Source organism: Monodon monoceros, unplaced genomic scaffold (genome assembly GCF_005190385.1).
Source record: "Monodon monoceros isolate NGI ecotype Baffin Bay Population unplaced genomic scaffold, NGI_Narwhal_1 Super_Scaffold_8, whole genome shotgun sequence".
In the NCBI taxonomy this organism is placed as follows: Eukaryota; Metazoa; Chordata; class Mammalia; order Artiodactyla; family Monodontidae; genus Monodon; species Monodon monoceros.
Genome location: NW_021703785.1, coordinates 53,940,207 through 53,961,843, shown reverse-complemented (window position 1 = coordinate 53,961,843; position 21,637 = coordinate 53,940,207). Strand labels below are relative to the sequence as shown.

The following is a 21,637-nucleotide window of genomic DNA, read 5'->3' as shown; positions in this document are numbered from 1 at the left end:
TGTCTATCAATGGCTCAATAACCCAGGGGACAGTGCAGCCTAACTTTACTTTTGACTAGTGAAATAAAAACACTTAAAAGCGCACCTGAAACTAACACAACATTGTAAATCAACCATACTTCAATCAATCAATCAAATATTTGCAAAAGAAAAAAAAACACTTAGAAGTGTAATCTGAAAACCCAGACATATATCTCTTTAATGCCCTCAGGGCCTGTACTATAGGATAACCTACAGAAAAGACTGTTTTAAAACAAAATTTTTGCAGTACAGCATTATTTAAATCTTTTTTGATAATGTCCAAGACAGGCTCATAACCCAAATTCTGCTCTGTGGTATCAGGTAGTTCCAATATATGTGTAACTATAAAAAGGGACTGAAATTACTTCCATGATCATTTAGTTATTAATAACATACTCAGGACAAAACTAAGATCCCTGAGGTAACTTTTCTCTTTTAAGCCAAACAGTGTAGAAATGCCAATCTTAATATTGCACTTACAACTTTGTACTACAAATAAAATTAATTCTACAAATAAGCTACAAATGATATGAACTAGTTTAGGAGAAGAATACTGTTTTGAGATAATGCTATTTCTTCTCATTTTAGCTCTCTTCCCTTTGGGCATTTTGTTTTGTACTGGCATTATAAGGAAATGACACTCAAAGCAGTCATATTTTCTAACCTTTTAGCAGCTACCACAAAATATTAGTAGGAGAGTTACTGGACTAGAAATAGCTTTTATATTATATGAATTTTAATTACTGATCTTATATCTGCCCCCAATGACCACAGACTACAGTGTAACCAGCTGCATAGAAATAAACGTCAATTCAGAAAGAACATTAAATTTAATCTCTAGTTACAAATTTTTACAATCCAAAAAATCCATCATATACAATTTTACTTTCAAAATGAAAAACAAATTATTCAAGACTAAAACGCAACCAAATGTTGAAAATCCATTGTGGATGTGGTATAGAGCTGTTCAACCATCATTACTGAAACAATAATCACTGACTAAAATTATAAATGCCACCCACTGCCAATTAAAGTATTATAATACAGATGTCTGTAAATTTCTAGTTTGTTGTTTGCAGAAATATTTTGATTGCTTTGTCAAGGCAGTCTTTGTGGAGGCTTGTATTTTAACTTTTTAAGTGAGCATGACAGCCTTGAATATCATGGTTTGCATTTTAAATCCTTATGAAAGACTCCCCCCCACCCCCAATGCTCCTGTTTCTGCTTAGTGTGTTGTTATCTCTTGGGAGGAAATTATTTCTTTTGAGTTGATCAGTCCTTGGTGTGCAAATTCAAATGAACGAAGCATGTATCCTTATACTACACTATATACTACAGTAGGCAAATATTGCCGAAAGGCCTTTAGATACAGTCCTGCAGGCATCCATTTTAATCAGCAAAATTCCAAATTCATACAGATACCTGAGAACAAAACAAAAAGCCAAGCAAACCCCCCCCCCCACCGCCAACAACCCTAGCTCTGAAGACTAACACAGTTGGTTGCCACACAGAAGGAAAGAGAGTATGCATAAAATAAATTTTCTTTTTAGTTTCTGGGGGTTTACTTCAAGATTTTATGTAATAGTTCTATTACCTCCAACAGTAGTTTTCTAGTTCAATTTTTCTAATTCTCTATCATTTTCAGACTAAGAGCTCTTGCCAGGAAAAAAAAGGGAAAGAGAAATCTTTTTTCAAGCTGGGGTGGGTGGGGCATAGAGGGGGATTGATGATAACAGAGACGAGAAGATACTAAACCTTTTTAAAAGCCTTAGGTTTAGTGGAAAGAGACTTCCTGGTCTCCTCCCGGGCATCATTTTTGCTCCCCACCCCAACAGGAGATGGCAGACAGAGCTATAAAAAATGCCTGTAACTGTGGATCAGTGGCGGAATGCTAGAATTACCTAGGGAACTTAAAAATTTAAGACAGTTGGCCTCCATAGTAGATCAATACAATCAATCTCTGGAGGTATTTTTCTTTTTAAAAGCTTCCCAGGTGATTCTAGTGTACAGCCAGCATTGAGAACCACTGTCTAGACAAGAGAAGACACAAATCCTTATGAGAAAAGGGATTCCTTATGAGAAAGGTCATAAGATGGAGACTACATATAAGAATACTGTGACATTTACACAGGCTGGATGATGATGTCCACAATGTCAACCAGAACACACATACACAAGCACCCTTAGTTGCAATCAGGGCTGGAGGGAGCTGAAAGGAATCTTACACAACAGCTGACTCTATATTTTGATTATACAACTCTATCAGTAAAAAAAATATTTTTTTTCCCTCGCCACGCAGCTTGTGGGATCCTAGCTCCCTAACCAGGAACGGAACCCAGGCCCTCAGCAGTGAAAGCGCTGAGTCCTACCCACTGGACCACTGGGGAAATCCCAATCAGTAAAAAATGTAAAGCATGAACTATATGAATATATATTTGTAAATTATTAAAAAATGTATTCTGTATTAGTATGCACAGTTATCTTTATAAAGCATACAAGAACAAAAAATTTAAAGAGATGAAATAAAAATAAAACTATTTTAGGAATAAGTTTTAATTTAATTTGTCAAAATTACAAAACACTTTTTTTTGTTTTGCTCTCAAAACACAGTGGATCTGTCTTCATGTTCTGGATGCTTAGTCTTTAAATGAATTGCAAACTGTGATGGCTTTGAACCAGCAACAGCTAATACAACTTATGGTACAACACAAAGGTCAAGGGTCACTATGTCAAATTATTTCCAATAAGCCTTCAGCTCCCAGCCTTGGCGGCGGTGGTAGCAGCATCGGGGGACTGCAGGCCACACTTCCGAGACTCCCCTGCCAGCCTGTTCCCAGCTGGGGCTCTGCCAATGGAAGAAGGAAGCGGGAGGAAGGGCGGTTTTCTTCTATTGCGCTGTGGAAGCACCTCTGGAAGCAGCAGCTTCCTCGTCTCTGGCAACCTCAGCCCTTCCACTTTTGTTATTCCATTCTGTAAACCATTTGTAACCAGTTTCCTACTTTAAGTCCCTTTCGGCTTGAAATATCTGGAGTTGTTTCTTCTCCCATGATAGACACTAACTGAATCATTAAACACAGGGGATCACAAGCCATATTTAGAATGATAATTTCCTTTTCGGGAGGGCCAAGTTCTTGTCAGATTTGATCACGTCATCACTGTTTCTACCTCACAAAGTGACTAATAAAAGAGATTTTTTTTTTTTTTTTGCCATGCCACACGGCTCACAGGATCTCAGCTCCCCGACCTGGGATCGAACCTTGGGCGCACAACAGTGAAAGTGCTGAGTCTTAAACAGTGGACCACCAGGGAATTCCAAGAGATGGTTTTAGAAGAGAAGTGTCAGTTTTGCCACTTTCATGTTGATATATATTTGCTTCATTACTATTATCTTTAATCTACAGTTTCTTTGTTGGAATCTTTTTTTTTTTTGAAGTCTTTATTGAATTTGTTACAATATTGCTTCTGTTTTATGTTTTTTTGGTTTTTTGGCCGCGAGGCATGTGGGATCTTAGCTGCCCGACCAGGGATTGAACCCACACCCTCTTCATTGGAAGGTGAAGTCTTAACCGCTGGACCACCAGGGAAGTCCCTGTTGGAATCTTTTTAAGCCATTTATTCACTTTTTGAGATTGAATTTAGTTAATAATAGATACTATAACCTGTACATCCTTAAATTTAGCACCAAACCTAAAGTGCTGAAAACAAAAGCGTGAGGTGCTGAAAGCACCAATGGCAACGCCTCTGTGTTGCACAATTTCTTTCTTTTTTTTTTTGGCCACACCATGTGGCATGTGGGATCTTAGTTCCCCGATCAGGGATCGAACTTGTGTCCCCTGTGATGGAAGCCTGGAGTCTTAACCACCAAACAGCCAGGGAAGTCCTTGCGCTGTACAACTTCTACTCCCCTAATGAAAAATGACTGATTAGCACAGGGACTGCATAAGGGTACCAAGGTCAATCCACATTGTAAATATTTCTAGAGCTCAATTTCTTTCCTTTATTAGGTAAAAACCAAGAAAAATATAAGTTCCAAAATCTCCCCCTCCCCCAATGGGCCCTTTTGTAAATCCTATTTTGACAGCCATTATTTTTCATAGTTTGTTTTTGCTACGTGAAAGGATGGGGGATGGGGAATGTGATGTCCAAATGTTTACAAAATGCAGGATTCAACAAATTCCTAGAGGTTCCCAACTTTAGTATATTAAATGCAGTGTCAATATTGAAGGGGGAGGATATAATCAGAATCTACAAGCTCTTTTAACACACAATTCTTTTTACACAACTCTTTTTTTCAAGGAGATTCTCATAAAATTAGTGTTTCAAAAAACTTTCTCTGGAAAAAGTTTCAAAAACTTAATGATGATCTAATAAGGCAGAGGAAAGGCCACGAAGGGAGAAACCTGACAGGTCACATCCTACTAAAGGGTGAGTTTTCACGGCCAAGCTTTCAAGGAAGGACTATTCTAAGAGATAATGCTACTAATATCATTCTTTTTGGCTCCGAAAATGCTTTCTGAATGGCAAGAATAGTAGGTATCATATCCCAGATAGTTTGTGAAGCAAAGAGATAGATTTAAATTTAATGCTTAGAAAAGTTCTATGTACAAAGTAGGAATTCAAATATTTGGAGATGATCATATATACCAAACGTAAATTTATCTAGGTGTCACAGGTGAGTGAAAATGTTTCTGGGGGTAAATGCAAAGTGGTTTCTTTCTGATCAAATGTATGTATGGATATTCTTTTACAAATACATATGTCATTTCCACCTCCTTTAACATTTTTTGTACAAATTTTTTTCCCCCTTATTTCTGTCCTGAAAATTGCATAAAAGGACCTCAACTGTTAAAATGAAATACTGGGCTTCATGTTTATATAGCTCCACCTGGCAAAAGTTTGAGAACATTTCAACCTCATATTGAATTTAAAACTGAACATCATAAAGCCACCTAAGGAGACAAAAGACCTGTATGCAGAAAACTATAAGACACTGATGAAAGAAATTAAAGATGATACAAACAGATAGAGAGACAGATATACCATGTTCTTGGATTAGAAGAATCAACACTGTGAAAATGACTATACTACCCAGAGCAATCTACAGATTCAATGCAATCCCTATCAAACTACCAATGGTATTTTTCACAGAAGTAGAACAAAAAATTTCACAATTTGTATGGAAACCCAAAAGACCCCGAATAGCCAAAGCAATCTTGAGAAAGAAAAACAGAGCTGGAGGAATCAAGCTCCCAGACTTCAGACTATACTACAAAGCTACAGTAATCAAGACAGTATGGTACTGGCACAAAAATAGAAATATACATCAACGGAATAGGATAGAAAGCCCACAGATAAACCTACGCACCTAAGGTCACCTTATCTTTGATAAAGGAGAAAGAATATACAATGGAGAAAAGACAGCCTCTTCAATAAATGGTGCTGGGAAAACTGGACAGCTACATGTAAAAGAATAAAATTAGAACACTCCCCAGCACCATACACAAAAATAAACTCAAAATGGATTAAAGACCTAATGGAAGGCCAGACACTATAAAACTCTTAGAGGAAAACATAGGAAGAACACTCTTTGACATAATTCACAGCAAGATCCTTTTTGACCCACCTCCTAGAGAAATGGAAATAAAAACAAAAATAAACCAATGGGACCTAATGAAACTTAAAAGATTTTGCACAGGGGCTTCCCTGGTGGCGCAGTGGTTGAGAGTCCGCCTGCCGATGCAGGGGACATGGGTTCGTGCCCCATTCCAGGAAGATCCCACATGCCGCGGAGCGGCTAGGACCGTGAGCCATGGCCGCTGGGCCTGTGCGTCCAGAGCCTGTGCTCTGCAACGGGAGAGGCCACAACAGTGAGAGGCCCTCATACTGCAAAAAAAAAAAAAAAAAAAGCTTTTGCACAGCAAAGGAAACCATAAACAAGATGAAAAGACAACCCTCAGAATGGGAAAAAATATTTGCAAATGAAGCAACTGACAAAGGATTAATCTCCAAAATTTACAAGCAGCTCATGCAGCTCAGTGTCAAAAAAACAAACAACCCAATTCAAAAATGGGCAGAAGACCTAAATAGATATACCCTGAGGAAACCATATTTCAAAAAAAGTCATGTACCACAATGTTCACTGCAGCTCTATTTACAATAGCCAGGACATGGAAGCAACCTAAGTGTCCATCGACAGATGAATGGATAAAGAAGATGTGGCACACATATACAATGGAATATTACTCAGCCATAAGAAGAACGAAATTGAGTTATTTGTAGTGAGGTGGATGGACCCAGAGTCTGTCATACAGAGTGAAGCAAGTCAGAAAGAGAAAAACAAATACCATATGCTAACACATATACACAGAATCTTAAAAAAAAAAAATAAAAAGGTTCTGAAGAACCTAGGGGCAGGACAGGAATAAAGACACAGACGTAGAGAAGGGACTTGAGGACACAGAGAGGGGGAAGGGTAAGCTGGGACAAAGTGAGAGAGTGGCATGGACATATATACACTACCAAATGTAAAATAGCTAGTGGGAAGCAGCCGCATAGCACAGGGAGATGAGCTCGGTGGTCTGTGACCACCTAGAGGGGTGGGATTGGGAGGGTGGGAGGGAGACGCAAGAGGGAGAAGATATGGGGATATATGTATATGTATAGCTGATTCACTCTGGTATAAAGCAGAAACTAACACACCATTGTAAAGCAATTATATTCCAATAAAGATGTTTAAACAAAACACAAAAAACTGAATATCTCAGTACTTCCCTGGTGGCACAGTGGTTAAGAATCCACCTGCCAATGCCGGGGACACAGGTTTGAGCCCTGGTCCCGGAAGATCCCACATGCCGTGGAGCAACTAAGCCCGTGCACCACAACTACTGAAGCCCGCGCACCTAGAGCCTGTCTTCTGCAACAAGAGAAGCCACTGCAACGAGAAGCCCGTGCATCGCAATGAAGAGTATCCCCCGCTCACCACAACTAGAGGAAGCCCGCGCGCAGCAACAAAGACCCAACACAGCCAAAAATAAATTAATTAAAAAAATTTTTTTTTAAATAAACAAATAAAACTGAACATCTTGATTACATAATCTCTAAGTCATTCTTGCTGAATGAACTACATTGAAGTTTCTCAATCACTTAAAAATTAATGTTCCTGACAATAACAAAAGTTTTATACTCTTCTTACAGTTGGCATTATAATACTGAATATCCTTTTAAAAGCTATGCAGGTGCCTTCACCCATTTTGATACAATCCCATGGAAAAAATTCACTAAACATTCAAATAACATAATGTGGTAAGTTACAGTCAATCTCTGTTAATCAAAGATTACTATATGACTCATCACTGTAATTACGTTAATATTAACGACTCATTTACGCTATGACAACCTTAACAAAGGCTGTTACCATGAACTGAAATGTCACTTAATGTTAAAAAGAGTCTTTAAAGTGGATGTGATGGCTTTTTTTTTCTTTTTTTTCAATAGATCTTTATTGGAGTATAATTGCTTCACAATACCGTGTTAGTTTCTGTTGCACAACAAAGCGAATCAGCCATATGCGTACACTTGTCCCCATATCCCCTCCCTCTTGAGATGTGATAGCTTTATATCCTAATAAGTGGTTTAGAATATACAATATATTTGTATTTATTTTCGCAGTAGAAAGAAAGCAATGAAAAACATTCTAAAAATGACATTTGGAATGTATCTTCTATACCTGACAGGTAGATATAGTGCCAATGTCACTCTGTATATGAATTAGATAGAGGTCAGAGCTTTAATACTAAGCAAAGGTGCCAGCTTTGACTGACCTAAGAGAGATTTTCCTTTTGCCTCAGAAATGATGGTATGTGGTAGTATAACAAGAGTGACCCTTATAATGGAATTTAAGAAAAAACAACTATAATATACAAATGTGGACTCACTAGGTCAAAGGAAATATAGATTATACCCCAAATGGGGTCTGAAAAGGCATGACCAGAGAAATTGAAAGAAGTGGTAGCTCCGTGAAGACAGGAATTTTATTTATTTGGCTCACCAAGAGTAGGTATCTCAGGCATAAAGCAGGCATTAAAAAAATATTATTTTTGTTGACAGAAGACAAACCTTAGATAACTGTGGAAGGACATTGTCATGGCTAAGTACTAACACTCCTCCCTAGCTTTCTTCCCTTTCCCATTTCAACAGAAAAGTTTTACTGCCCACTGTAACAATTCAGACAATACATGCTCACTGTGACAATTCCAACAATTCAAAAAAGATTTCATAAAGAGGAAAATTAGGATAAAATCACTCTAGAGCCTACCATCAAAAAATAACAACTTAAAGTACTGAACTAATCCTTATTTTGGGACAAGTGTTTCTGACCTTTTCCTATCCTAAGCAATAGGGAGAAACACTATTGCATATACATCTTTGGCCACTTGTCTTACTATGATAAATTCTTAGATACAAGACTGCTAGATCAAAGGATGTATCCTTTTATAGTGCTTTTGACACAAATTACCAAACTTCTCTCCAGAAAGGCTATATCTTTTTATAGCCTATGGAAGGTGTGCTCTTCCTTGTCCTCACTGCAACAAAAACTTACACAAGAGTAGAAACAGGTATACAGAAGCCTGACCCATAAGTGGAGAAAAAAGCATAGTCAGGGGCTACAGGAGAAGCATATTAATGAATAAGAGAGGCAAAGACAAGTAAGGCCTATCCTATTTTACTTCTCTATTTCCACTTGGCTCCAGAAGGTTGTATGTATTCCCATCTAAGAGCAGAAAAGACTGGAATAGAAGAGGGCAAAGAAGGAGACTTCTACTTACTTGTCTCAATCAACAGACATCATAAAAATACCTCTCTTGGATTATCTTATGTTTGTCCCCACTTATCTTGCCTATCCTCTTTTTTAGTTTATTTTTCCCCTGACACATAACCAGAGGCTATAAAACGAAAGCCTGCGTGCATGCAGCTGAATTGTGACTTGCTTGACTAAATCCACACAGTGTAGCAATTTTTAATATCTGAATGTCTTTAGAAGGGGCACATACACTCCAGTTCATCAGTCTCTACCATTTATCTTCTTAAATTTCGGCATCCCACCCAGAGAGATGCCTGCTTGGTCCTGGAGGCACTTGCATTTGCTACCTTTCACATAAAATAACTGAAAGAAATTCAAATATCATAAAGCAGTGGTTTGGCAGATACCATCTGCGTCACTGAATAAGCCTGGAACTTAAGGCCAGTCTTAAAGAGTGTTTATTTCTTCCTAAACTCAGTATCAAGGGGAATCTTAAGCAACAAAGGAGGACACAGGTTATCAACTCTTAATTGCTACTTGACTTAACTTAGGCTTCCTTTTATTTTCAGAAAATCATCACATTTCTCCTGACACTGCAGGTACTTCAAGACCCAGAACCCTTAGCCCTTTTAGCACTGCTAATGATGTGCAACAACACAGCACAGTGGTTCATTAAGAGCAAGGCTCCTACTCACAGACACAGAAAACGAACTTATGGTCACCAAAGGGGAAGTAGGGGGAGGGATAAATCAGGAGTATGGGATTGACAGATACACACTACTATATATAAAACAAACAGCAAGGACCTATTGTATAGCACAGAGAACTATATTCAGTATCTTGTAATAACCTAAAATGTGCATAACCAGATCACTTTGCTGGACACCTGAAACTAATGCAATATTATAAATCACCTTTACTTCAATTAAAAAAAAAAAAGTAAGACTCTTAAAACAGACTATCTGATTCAACACCTGGACTGGCTAATTACTGGCTGTGTGACCTCAAGTAAGCTAACCTCTCTGTGCCTCAGTTACTTCATCTGTAAAATAAGGATAGTAGCAGTAGTTACAATAGTAAGAACAGTGCCTGGCACAAAGTACACATAATATGTATACATGTGTATACATATTTTATACACACAGAAAATACATACTGTGTGTGTGTATATATATGCTGTGTATATATATAATAAATATAGTATATATGATATACTTCAATAAAAAAGGTTTAAATACACACACACACACACACACACAGGCAGTCCTTGCTTTGAATGGTAGTGTGAGGCCGTAAAAATGCCCATAAAAGCTGAAACTATGCAAAGCCATCTTAATAATCAATGGGAAAAATTATCATTGTTTCATGACCTTTAAAATTTTTTGTCAAAACACTAAAAACTCTCAGTTATAAAGGTATTGAGAAAAAACAGCAAAACTAATATTTATTAAGGACACTAAAACATTAGAAACATTTAAAAATGAAGTGTTTTATTTCTTTGAAAAACTTTTCAGGAGTCATTTGAACAGTGGTTGCCTTCTTCTCATCGTATGATTTAGGATACACAGTGAACATCTTTTCTATGTTTGGCAAACTGTTAACTTCCTCACTAAGTCTGGATAACTCAAGCGCCTGACAGCAAGGTATGTGACTGCCGAGGTCCTTTCAAAAGCTAAGAGTCTGATATTAAAGACAGAACAGTGAAGAAAGACATGAAGACTTACATTGTATTGATGATTAGCAACAGGTTTGTAATTGGTTGTCACAACTTTGTCTAGTTGCTGTGACAGCCTCACAGGTTTGGAAGATTCTTCTATTTGTAATCTGAAAAACAGAAGGCATTATTAACAAACTTACTTGTTTACTGGAGTGAAACCTGAAGAGTTATTCCTATAATTCTTCAAGACTAATACTTAATATATAAAGAAGATACATCAGTCTTAATACTTCAAAAACACACTGAATATGACAATAATGTAGAAACCAGACCATAAGCTAAACATACAAACCATGTCATTTAATTCTACAACTTCCTTCTAAACCTATACTTTGCAGTCAAACTTTAAGTTTTAAAACAAAGAAGCTAATCAGCTTTAAATTTCTAGAGAAAAATTTGCATGTAAAAATGAATTATCTTAAGTTATATGGTCTAAAACTAATCAAGGTATTAATCCAAAACGTCTGTTCATTTGATGAGATTAAAGTATGATAAAAAGATGACACATCAGCACTCAGGATCTAGTGGCTAGTAGCTGCTTTAATGGACAGTGCATATAAATAACATTTCCATCATCACAGACATTTCTATTGGACAGCATTGGTTGTCCAACTGTAGGACTCCATCCATCTAAATTAAAATATAATTAAAAACATCACTTTTGGAAAAAGAGCCATAAAATAAACCTATGACACTAGGTATAGCATATTATAAATATATATATTCAAATAGCAATCTGAGGAGATTTTGTTTTGGACTAAATATTACCATACCCAGTGACTCACATTCAACCATTTACTTCTTATTTTAAAAATTAATTCTTTGGCATACGAGCACAGTAAATCTAAAAAATGTTTTAAGGGGGAAAATGGTGTAGCTTTCAAAATGACTTTTTTTTTTTTTAATCAAAGTGACTATTTTTTAAAGGACAGAAGGTACCACTGTACCCTAGACTTCTCATCGGCAAGATATCAGAATACAAGAATATATTTAAAGTACTATAGAAAAAGAATTGCCAACCATGTCTAGCTAAACTATAATTGAAGAGTAAGAGTGAAATAAAAGTATTTTTGTACAAAAACAAAGTTTATCATTCACAGATCCTCACTGAGAGAACTACTCAAGGATTCATTTCAGCAAAAAGTAAAATGAACCCAAAAGGAACTAGTGAAATGCAATGGTCACAGCAAAGAAGCTGAGAACCATGTTAGAAAATTACCTACTTGATACAGACAAAAAAAAGAAGGTGGGTTTTTAAAGAAAATGGAACTTAACATGAAAGAATGGGAAGAAAGAGAGCAGAATGAATGCATTTAAGATTTCCATATGCTTTCTAAATTTTCTGCAATAAGCATCAATCACTTTCATAATCAGAAAAGGAAGTATACTTTCTTAAAGGAAAACGAAAAATCGTTTCTTAGTTTGAAAGCCTTAAAAATGTTGGTCATTTAAAAATAATACATGTTGAACATCATATTACTTTATTTTAATGGGACTTTAAATTCTTTGGTTCAACAGAACAGGAACTAAAAATTTTCATTTAAAATTCCTTCAAAAGAGAAAAACAAATACTGTATGCTAACACATATATATGGAACCTAAAAAAAAAAAAAAGGTTCTGAAGAACCTAGGGGCAGGACAGGAATAAAGATGCAGACTTAGAGAATGGACTTGAGGACACAGGGAGTGGGAATGGTAAGCTGGGGTGGGATAGGGAGGGTGGGAGGGAGACGCAAGAGGGAGGGGATACAGGGATACATGTATATGTACAGCTGATTCGCTTTGTTATAAAGCAGAAACTAACACACCATTGTAGAGCAATTATAGTCCAATAAAGACGTTAAAAAAATAAAATAAAATTCCTTCAAAGGCACAACTTGCAGTATAAAAGGTACCTGCTTTTATAACATTCTTATTATTTAATTACTTGGTTGGAGTTATTTCTCTATTTCTGCCTATTTTTAGGGATATAATACCAAATTCCTCAGAAGATATTAAATATCTACCAATTGCTTTTTTAATTTGAAAGCTATAAATACTACAGGTTTTATTTTTAACTATGATCCCCAAATTGAGTATAGCCATTTCTGTATTAAAATATAAATATTTTAATCCTTCTAATTATTCATAAATCCATATATATCCTTTAAATACATAAATTCATTATTTTATGAAGTGTAAAAAAAAAGTACTTTAGAAATGTCTTTAGAAACTTACTGTATATGTTACCATAAATCATATGTAGTTTGTTACTTTGCTTTTCATGGGCCAAATATACTTTCTATGAACCAGGAAGAAGGCACTAGCTAGAGGTCTAGAAGGGAGATGTCCACCCAAAGATGGACTTGGGCTAACAATCCTTCAGTGGCCTCTTGACTGTTCTTGGGTGACACATAAGCTCCTTTACATGACTGCATGTCCCTATGGGATCAAGTCCCTGATATCTCTCTAGCTTAATCCACTGTTCTCCCACATCTGCATCCCCATGGCTCCAGCTGTGCCATGACCAGACTTTAGAAGGAGCCTCTTACAGGCAATCATCCAGCAAATGATTACTGGGTGCCTCTCTCTGAAGAAAAGACTTGGTTAGTGGAAGACAAACATTAAACAAACGCTTATCTATAACTGATTATCTGCAGGACTGAAGAGGGACAGGGGGTTGATATTATGACAACCGACTGCGTGCTGCTACGAAGTAAAGATTAACTCCAAGATGTGCACTTGAGGGTAAGCTGGAGCAGGGCAATCCAAACTTGTAAGAGGTGAGGCGAAAAAGACTGGGCAGAAATCACTCCTCCAAGCTGAGAAGATGTCTCAAAGTGACTGAGAGATAAGCGTTTAGAGAGAAAAGAATGATTGAAGACAGATATAGGAATGTTTACAAAGAGGTAGAACTAAGCATGTGTAATTCCTTGAAAAAAGGGCGGAAAAACCCCCCCCATAACCAAGTGGCAACCTGTCTCTGAACACCTCTCTATGCTCTAACCTTAGCCCCATCCCCTTAATGCAATCAGTTCTCAGGGGTTTGGCCTCTCTAGATGGTAATCTACCTGTTATGCTGCCACTAAATTATCTTTCCTGATTCAATCACCTCACTCCACAATTTGATCTTATAAGGCATTCAAGGAGGGAGGCATGCGCTAGCTTCTTCCTTCTACATTAAATGATTGTTCCCATTACTTCACAATTTGAAAATTCCTTGGGGTTTCAGTTTGTTCAGGTAAGTGCATTTTTATAAACGGTAGCTTATTCTTGTCATGCTCTTACACTAGAATTTATTTTCAGCCACTGCATCCCGATTCAGGTTCATGTGGCATACTTTCCTTTCAATTCTAATACAAAAGTTCTAAAAGTCAATTTCATCATCCATAGAGTGTCATGACTCATGCCATTTTTATCCTCAAAGTATTTAATCTTTTAAATATATAAAGGAAAACACTGAATTAACTTTTAAAAAAATAAAAAGCTCACATTAAAATTTAACCTTTTTATTATACATTTAAAAAGTCAAGTCTAAGCGTTTTGTTTTAATTATAAGAAGATATCTTTATGATTCAAAACTCAAAAGGTGGGACTTCCCTGGTGGGACAGGGGTTAAGAATCTGCCTGCCAATGCAGGGGACACGGGTTCGAGCCCTGGTCTGGGAAGATCCCCCATGCCGCAGAGCAACTAAGCCCGTGCACCACAACTACTGAGCCTGAGCTCTAGAGCCCGTGAGCCACAACGACTCAGCCAGCATGCCACAACTACTGAAGCCCACATGCCTAGAGCCCATGCTCTACAACAAGAGAAACCACAGCAATGAGAAGCCCACGCACCGCAACAAAGAGTAGCCCCCCCCGCTCACCGCAACTAGAGAAAGCCCACGCGCAGCACCGAAGACCCAATGCGGCCATAAATAAATAAGTAGATTAAAACAAAACAAAACAAAACACCTCAAAAGATTAATCTGTGGACTGAAAATATAACATATTCTTAAAGAACTAAATCTTAAAATACTTTAACTAACCTGAATAGTTTAAAATAATTTAGCAGGGTTCTTTACTTAACATTAAATAATTCATTTAACATTATCTCATGAAGCGTCAGAACAATTTGCAACTCCACTTCACCACTGAACAAAGCACCAAATTAAACATCACTGACCTCAACATGCCTTCAAAGTCAAAATGAGGTTTAAAACTAGGCTTGTACAAAATAATTTAATTTGGAAATATTTGGTTTGTACAGCTGAACAGCAAACTACACACAGAGGTTTTATGCTGGACTGGGAGGAAGCTAAAAGTTTTGCTGTCCCAACCATTTAAAAAATTGGGTCTTAACTTTTTCAGAAAATTTAAAAACATGGTGTTATTTTCAAGAAGTAATAGAAAAATATTACTATGTGATCATTTAGACACAGCTAGGCCCTGTTTTACAAACCATTAAAAAAAAATACGTGTTGCTAATTACTACCACCATTTCAGGGCAATTTAGAATACACATTCACATTCTTAGAAGACTAGGACTCAATGAATTACCAGTCTTTCTAGAATTATTATTTAAAGAGTCAGTTTTATCTCTCATTTTTTCCCATCAAAGAAAAAGCTCAAGGGCTACGTGACCCAAGAGCTTAAACACTAATAAAACGACAACTATAACAAATAACAGACATTTAAAGCACTTACTATGTTGCTAGAAACTGTGTTAAAAGCTTTACCTACATCTTTTCAATCTTGCTTTTTCCTTATAGAAGGCAAAACAGAACTGGAACTCAGATCTTTTTTTTTAACCCAAAGGTTCAAGCAGTTAATCTATACAGTCCCTAAAAGGCCATATAATAGAATAACATCTCTAATTAAAAGCTTATTGAATTTAGATCAAAATAAGTAATTCTCTTATAATAACTATAAATGGAATATAACCTTTAAAAATTGTGAATCACTTTGTTGTACACCTGAAACTTACATAATATTGTATATCAATTATAGCTCAAAAAACACTTAATTCTCCTTGCTGCTCATCAACCTGCCTTCAATTAGCCTAATTCCACACACACACACACACACACAGAGAGAGAGAAAGAAGAGCACATTCTCCTTTATAACACTGAAAAAAATATTCCTATTAAGTCAATGTCACTAGTCACTAGGCTATAATCATGGTGCATAATCACCCTTATTAAAGTTACTTAAAGATCTTCATTATACTTTATTAAGATTTATGCACTACAGTGGAAATTCAATTCTCAAATTGTTTAGTATATTTTGAAAATATAAAATTCATTTAAGAAAAGTAGCATAAACATCCCCAAATATTTTAAAGTATGAACACTGGTAAGATCTAACAGGAACTGAAAAAAGCCAAATTCTACTGCTCTAAGCTGTTGGCAGACTGGGGAAGAGAAGTCTACAAATTTTAGTCAACAGATCTTTTTTTTAACCTCCCTGCTACATATAATGCTTCTTATGTAAAAGTAACTCAAAAATATTGGCTAAGCATATGAACAAATGACCTTTATTGGACACCTTTTTTAGATCACGAAGGCTGAATCCCATATTAACAAATTTCCCAATAATGCCTGATTTTATACATATAGACTATTCTCCTGCCTAAGCAAAACACCCTTAGTAATACTGCCTTGCTAATCTGGTTATTAACTATAGAGTTAAACAACTACAAAAACACTGAATGACAAATGTTTCCATCAGCGGCTGCCAATGTAGGAGTCATTTTATAATGTAAATATCACTATTTTAGCATTCATCTATCCTTTGTGCTCTAGCTGCGTTTGACTGCAATTTATGCTATTTTTAAAATGACAGGTTTCACAAAAGAAGGTAAATTTTCTTAAGATGCTGATTTCATTTTTGAAAGGGAGAGAGTAAAGCAGTGAAGGAGGTAAACAGTGCCTCCCAAGGGGGAGAAGGAAGCTGACGTCTGCCGGGTGAGAGAGAAAAGTCTCTGGGCAAGGAGAAGCAGGAACAGCCCGGAGCGCTGGGACTGCCTGTGAAAACACCCACTGGGCCCTAAGTCAGATAACAAAAACAAGTTTCAGAAGAAGGCCCAGCTTGGGAGCAGGTGGACAGAAGGCTGGGAGAAAGGCCAGGTGAGGGAATAACCAGGTGTATGCTGAGCTGATTCACTAATACAAAAAGGTTCTGATGATGCCTAGTTTTAAGACAGTACATTTATAGGAAGCTTCAATAGGACAGAGAGCTTCTCAGAGGAATAGTATTAGTAAAACATTTTAGTCTATTAGAATGTGGATTTGAAAAAATTTTAGCACTTGCAGTTGACGAGTAATCAAATATACCCTTATCTGGCAGGACTACTAGAAGGATTACAGACAGTAAATATTAAAATTAAGTATCTCTTAGAAATATCTGTGAATTATTTGTAAGCTTCATGAAAACAGGGACCTTGCTCATATCCCTACGGCCTAGAATGGGCATGCAATATAAACGTGGTAAGTTAGGAAAAAAAGGATCAGAAGAAGAAAGGTTTTAGGCTGCATTTAATCAGAGATGGTAATTTGGATGTAAAATCATAAGACTTACAGCGATATATGCTAACATTTAGATCCGGCATCTAAGAGAAGAGACTGTAAAATATATTAAGGTTTAATGTTCACTCTGTAGGAAACACCCAATAAAGGGAAAAACCCATTATCTGCTTGCACTGTCCAATACAGTAGCCACTAGCAACATGCAACTCTTTAAATTAAATTAAAACCTCAGTTCCTTAGGCACACCAGCCACATTAAGTGTTCAACAGCCACATGTGGCTACCATACTGGACAATACAGATACAGAACACTTCTATCGTTGCAGAAAGTTCTGCTGGAGAGCGCAAGAGAATCGCCAACGCAAATGTCTACAGGGGCCTGTCAAGTAAAGAAGAAAAAGTAACAGGGAGAGGTGAGGGCTGTGGTGAACTGGAAACAGAGCACAAGCTCCACCCCAAGTGGGCAACTAGTCCTCAGCACCAGGTTACTCTGCAGGAGCGTAAGACTGCTATTACCAGATTGCCTAATTATTCAAGAAAATCCAGAGGCAGATTTTTATGTGAAATCATTCATTAGACACTGCCAACTAATTCAATTTTTTTAAAAGGGCAATCCTCCTCCCCCAAAACAAAACAAAACCCCCCTCAAAACCAAAAAACACATACACTAGCTATACCAGGCCTCCAGTTAGCAGTCCTCTGATCCATATATCTCTATCCCAGGGGGTTGTTTTTTTTTGTTGTTTTTTTTTTTGCGATACACGGGCCTCCCACTGCTGTGGCCTCTCCCGTTGTGGAGCACAGGCTCTGGACGCACAGGCCCAGCGGCCATGGCTCACGGGCCCAGCTGCTCCGCGGCATGTGGGATCCTCCCGGACCGGGGCACGAACCCGTGTCCCCTGCATCGGCAGGTGGACTCCCAACCACTGCGCCACCGGGGAAGCCCCTGTTTTTTGTTTTAAGCAAAGCAGCAGCAAAGATCTAAGAATTATAACTAGATCTAAGAAAGCCATGACACAAGTGCGTCATAAACACTGGCATCAAAACTACACAATTTTGTTGAAGGACCTGCAATTCCCTGCACCTCCAATTCCACGCTGCCGTCCTGAGATCCATGAGCTGGCTGATGGACTCTCCCAGATTCCTCTTAGGAGAGGGCATTTTAGCTCATGCTCAAACAGTCAAAAAACATCTCCTATATAATACAGAATTTTGATCATTTTTGGCTTTTTATAAAACTAGCAATTTCATATGATTCAACCTAACAGCTCCCTCTTTTTCTCCTCCCTATGATTGTTTTTTTAAAATTTTATTGAAGTATAGTTGATTTACAGTGTTGTGTTAATTTCTGTTGTACAGCAAAGTGACTCAGTTACAGATATATATACATATATATTCTTTTTCAGATTCTTTTCCATTATGCTTTATCACAGGATACTGAATACAGTTCCCTGTGCTACCCAGCAGGACCTTGCTGCTTATCCATCCTATATATACTAGTTGGCATCTGCTAAGCCCAAACCCCCAATCCTCTCCCTGCCCGCCACCCCTCACAGGCAACCAGAAGTCTGTTCTCTAGGTCGGTGAGTCCTAACAGTTCCCTCTTAATGAAAGACTTAACGCTGAGTTGAATTCTTTTACATGAGAGTAATATAATTCAAATCACTAATTAAGTCCCAGCGTGAGGGTGACTTGCCCATGATCATACAGCTTGTCTGAAAGGGAAAAAAATTCAAGATTCCTCGTCCAGTGCTCTTATATCACCACATCTTAAACATAATGAGGCAATCCAGATGTCTTTTCAAGTTGGTAAACATATACTATCCCAATTTAAAATATTTATAGCTATTTAAGAAAATATATTATGTCCAAAACGCGTCCATTACATTAGCTAGCAAGCTGTTCGGAAGGGACCTACGTCTGGCGAGGGAAATGATAATTCACAACGCACCCTGTTTTCTCCTAGATTTGTTAGAAACAACAGCCATCCGCAAGTTTCTGGTATGTGTTGGGTAAGGTAAAATAAATGACAGTGTAATGAAGACATTTTATGTGTCTTGGTTTAATTTTTGCCTACTTTTTTCTTTTTCACCAAAACACTGTAAGACTGTCAATCCAATTTTCACTCCTCCAGGAAGAGCATATATCACCAACATTCCGGAGAGTATCTGTTTACCTAATCTGTGAGCTAAACAACACAATCTCCACTCAACAGTCCAAAATATAAATATCTTACCTGATGGCCAGAACATTTTTACTATCTTATGTAGTTTCCTTTTCTCTCATAGTCCTTCCTTATGTAATCTACTTAATATCTTGAACTTGAAGGCACCTTCAGTGGATCCCTTTAGCCTAAGCAGTAGCATTACTTCCCAGTCACCAGTGCTCTGGTTGCATGCAAGTACTACAGATGTCCAAATGGGAGGAAGTGGGTCAGGAAGACAGCACATGCAACTGGTTCTTAGGAGTCTGGGAAGCAACAAGGTATCTAAGGTTTGCACTGCCCGGAGTTTTTGTTCAAATAATTATAAACTTTGGTTGCTTGAAACTTTTTCTTTGCAATGTGTTTTTTCTTTAGTCCAAGAAAGGCATGACTTCTTATATCATCTCATGAAAGCAAATTGTTTTTTACCTTAGAAAGTTGTGATTTCAGTGTAAGAGTGTGTGTGATAGGGAAGGGGAAAAAGAAGGGGGGCAGTTGAAGGGGGGGCGGAAGGAAGCAACAGCATTTGATGTAAGAAACCCTTTACTGCTTATGCTTTTCCTGTTAATCAAATACCCTAGTCAATATTTTGGTAGAGGCACAAAGCAGAAACACATGAGGAAAAAAGTTTAGCTAATCAGGGACAATTTATTGTTTCTCAACACATGTCCAAGTAGCTACTCTTTTTATGCTAGAAATGAAATTACCCTAAACTCCAAAGGATGATGAATGACAAAAATACTTGTTTCATTTTTAAGAACTTTTCATTTTATTTCCCTTCTCCATACTCCAAGAAAAGTAAAAAGCCTAAATAATTTGGTATGATTCCCAGGGGTGGCGGGTAAAAGCTTATCTATCAAAAGGACCAGGAACCATATTTATAACTCAATACAGTCGGGTCCTCCATATCTGAGGATGCAAAACACATGGATAACAAGGTCCAGCTGTATTATACCATTTTACATAAGGAACTTGCACATCTGTGAATTTTGGTGTCTGCAGGGGGTCCTGGAACCAATGTCCCATGGATACCCAGGGATGACTGTTTTCAAAAAGGCAACAAAGAAATACCTTTTGTATTCAGATTCATGCTGATAATTTCCCATTTAAAAAAAAAAGTCAGAGATTAAGCAAACCTATGGCACACAGAACAACTCTGAACAATGCTTCGTTTAGAAAGAATGTACCATATCATGGTATGGTAGGGTCTGAACCCAGACTCCAGTTTTAAGGTCCAGTTCTACTATTAGGTGTTACCTTGGTCAAGTTAGTCAGTCTCTTCAACACCTTGGTGCTCTCACGGGGAAAAATGAGAATTACAACAACAGAAATAAGTGAGATAATCTTTACAAGACAATAAATGGCCTGTCCCATAGGACGCATTCAGTACATTGTATTATTATTTTACTTACTGTGATCACTTCAGTAGCCACACTGAACAGAAATGTATGGAAGTTATTTGAATAAACATAACTTCTAATAATTATCTGCTTCACTGATTAGATTTATGGAATCTGTGTTCATCCTTTACCCTGATGGGGGATATTTGGCTACATCAGATAGAAAGCACTTCCTTTGATCTCCTTTGACATTTTCAAGGATAAGAAAATTTCTTTCCAAATGCCATTCAGCTGCAGGTAAAATGTGTAATGCTCATGGAAGTGCTAATTAGAACTAATTATAATTTAACCACAGCAATAGGGCAGCTTACAGTTTTGGGTAACTGTTCATATATCAGATTTTAAAAATTTACTGGATTTCAGATGTAGTCAAAATATTTTTGGAGTTAATCCTTAGGGCACTCAAATCAATCTCTCATATATGACCTTCAACCATTAGTGACCAGAACATGAGTTTGAGTTTAACAAAAGTAGAAAAATGCATTTGAGCAGAACATCTTCCTAAGTTATGCAGATACCTCTCGACCATTTTAAAACTAAATATTAGTTTCAAAAATATCTTTCCCCATCTTCCTCGTCATATTAAAGCATGATTCAAGGAGGTTATGTAAATATTTTTCTTCCCAGGAGACAGGGTCACCTCCAGACAAACTGCATAGTGGGTGCAACTGAATGAAGTAGCTGTTTTATTCCTCTCCTTCCTTTTATTGTGGATATCTATTTCACTGAGGTGAGTGGCCCTATTTTTCCACCTCCTGGACCTTTTTAGTCCTTGATTTTCTCTAGGTTTCTCTAGGACCCCTTGATTTTCTCTAGTTTTTCTAAATAGCTCTAGATTATTTCATACACATTATTTTACCTCATCGGCCAAAGAGGCTAATGCCTGCAGGAAACATTAAACAATAGTGCTTGGGCCCCTTTCTGCCCATAATCGCTAAGGAGCAGTTTAGAATTTTATATCCAACATTTATCCACACTGACCCGCGTACACTTTTGTGTGAGGCAGATC

At 37.3% G+C, this 21,637-nt stretch overlaps 1 protein-coding gene across 2 annotated transcripts in view; it reads right to left on the bottom strand.

The window, feature by feature from the left end:
• Positions 1 to 21,637, bottom strand: part of GTF2F2 (general transcription factor IIF subunit 2) — a 152,664-nt gene that overhangs the window by 21,517 nt on the left and 109,510 nt on the right. For both annotated transcript variants that reach the window (XR_003791731.1, XM_029210186.1), the window contains exon 6: positions 10,546 to 10,645. Coding sequence is in view for 1 of the 2 variants with exons in the window: in XM_029210186.1 (XP_029066019.1) it covers positions 10,546 to 10,645 (100 nt within the window). In the remaining variant the exon portion in view is untranslated. The remainder of the gene's footprint in view (positions 1 to 10,545; positions 10,646 to 21,637) is intronic.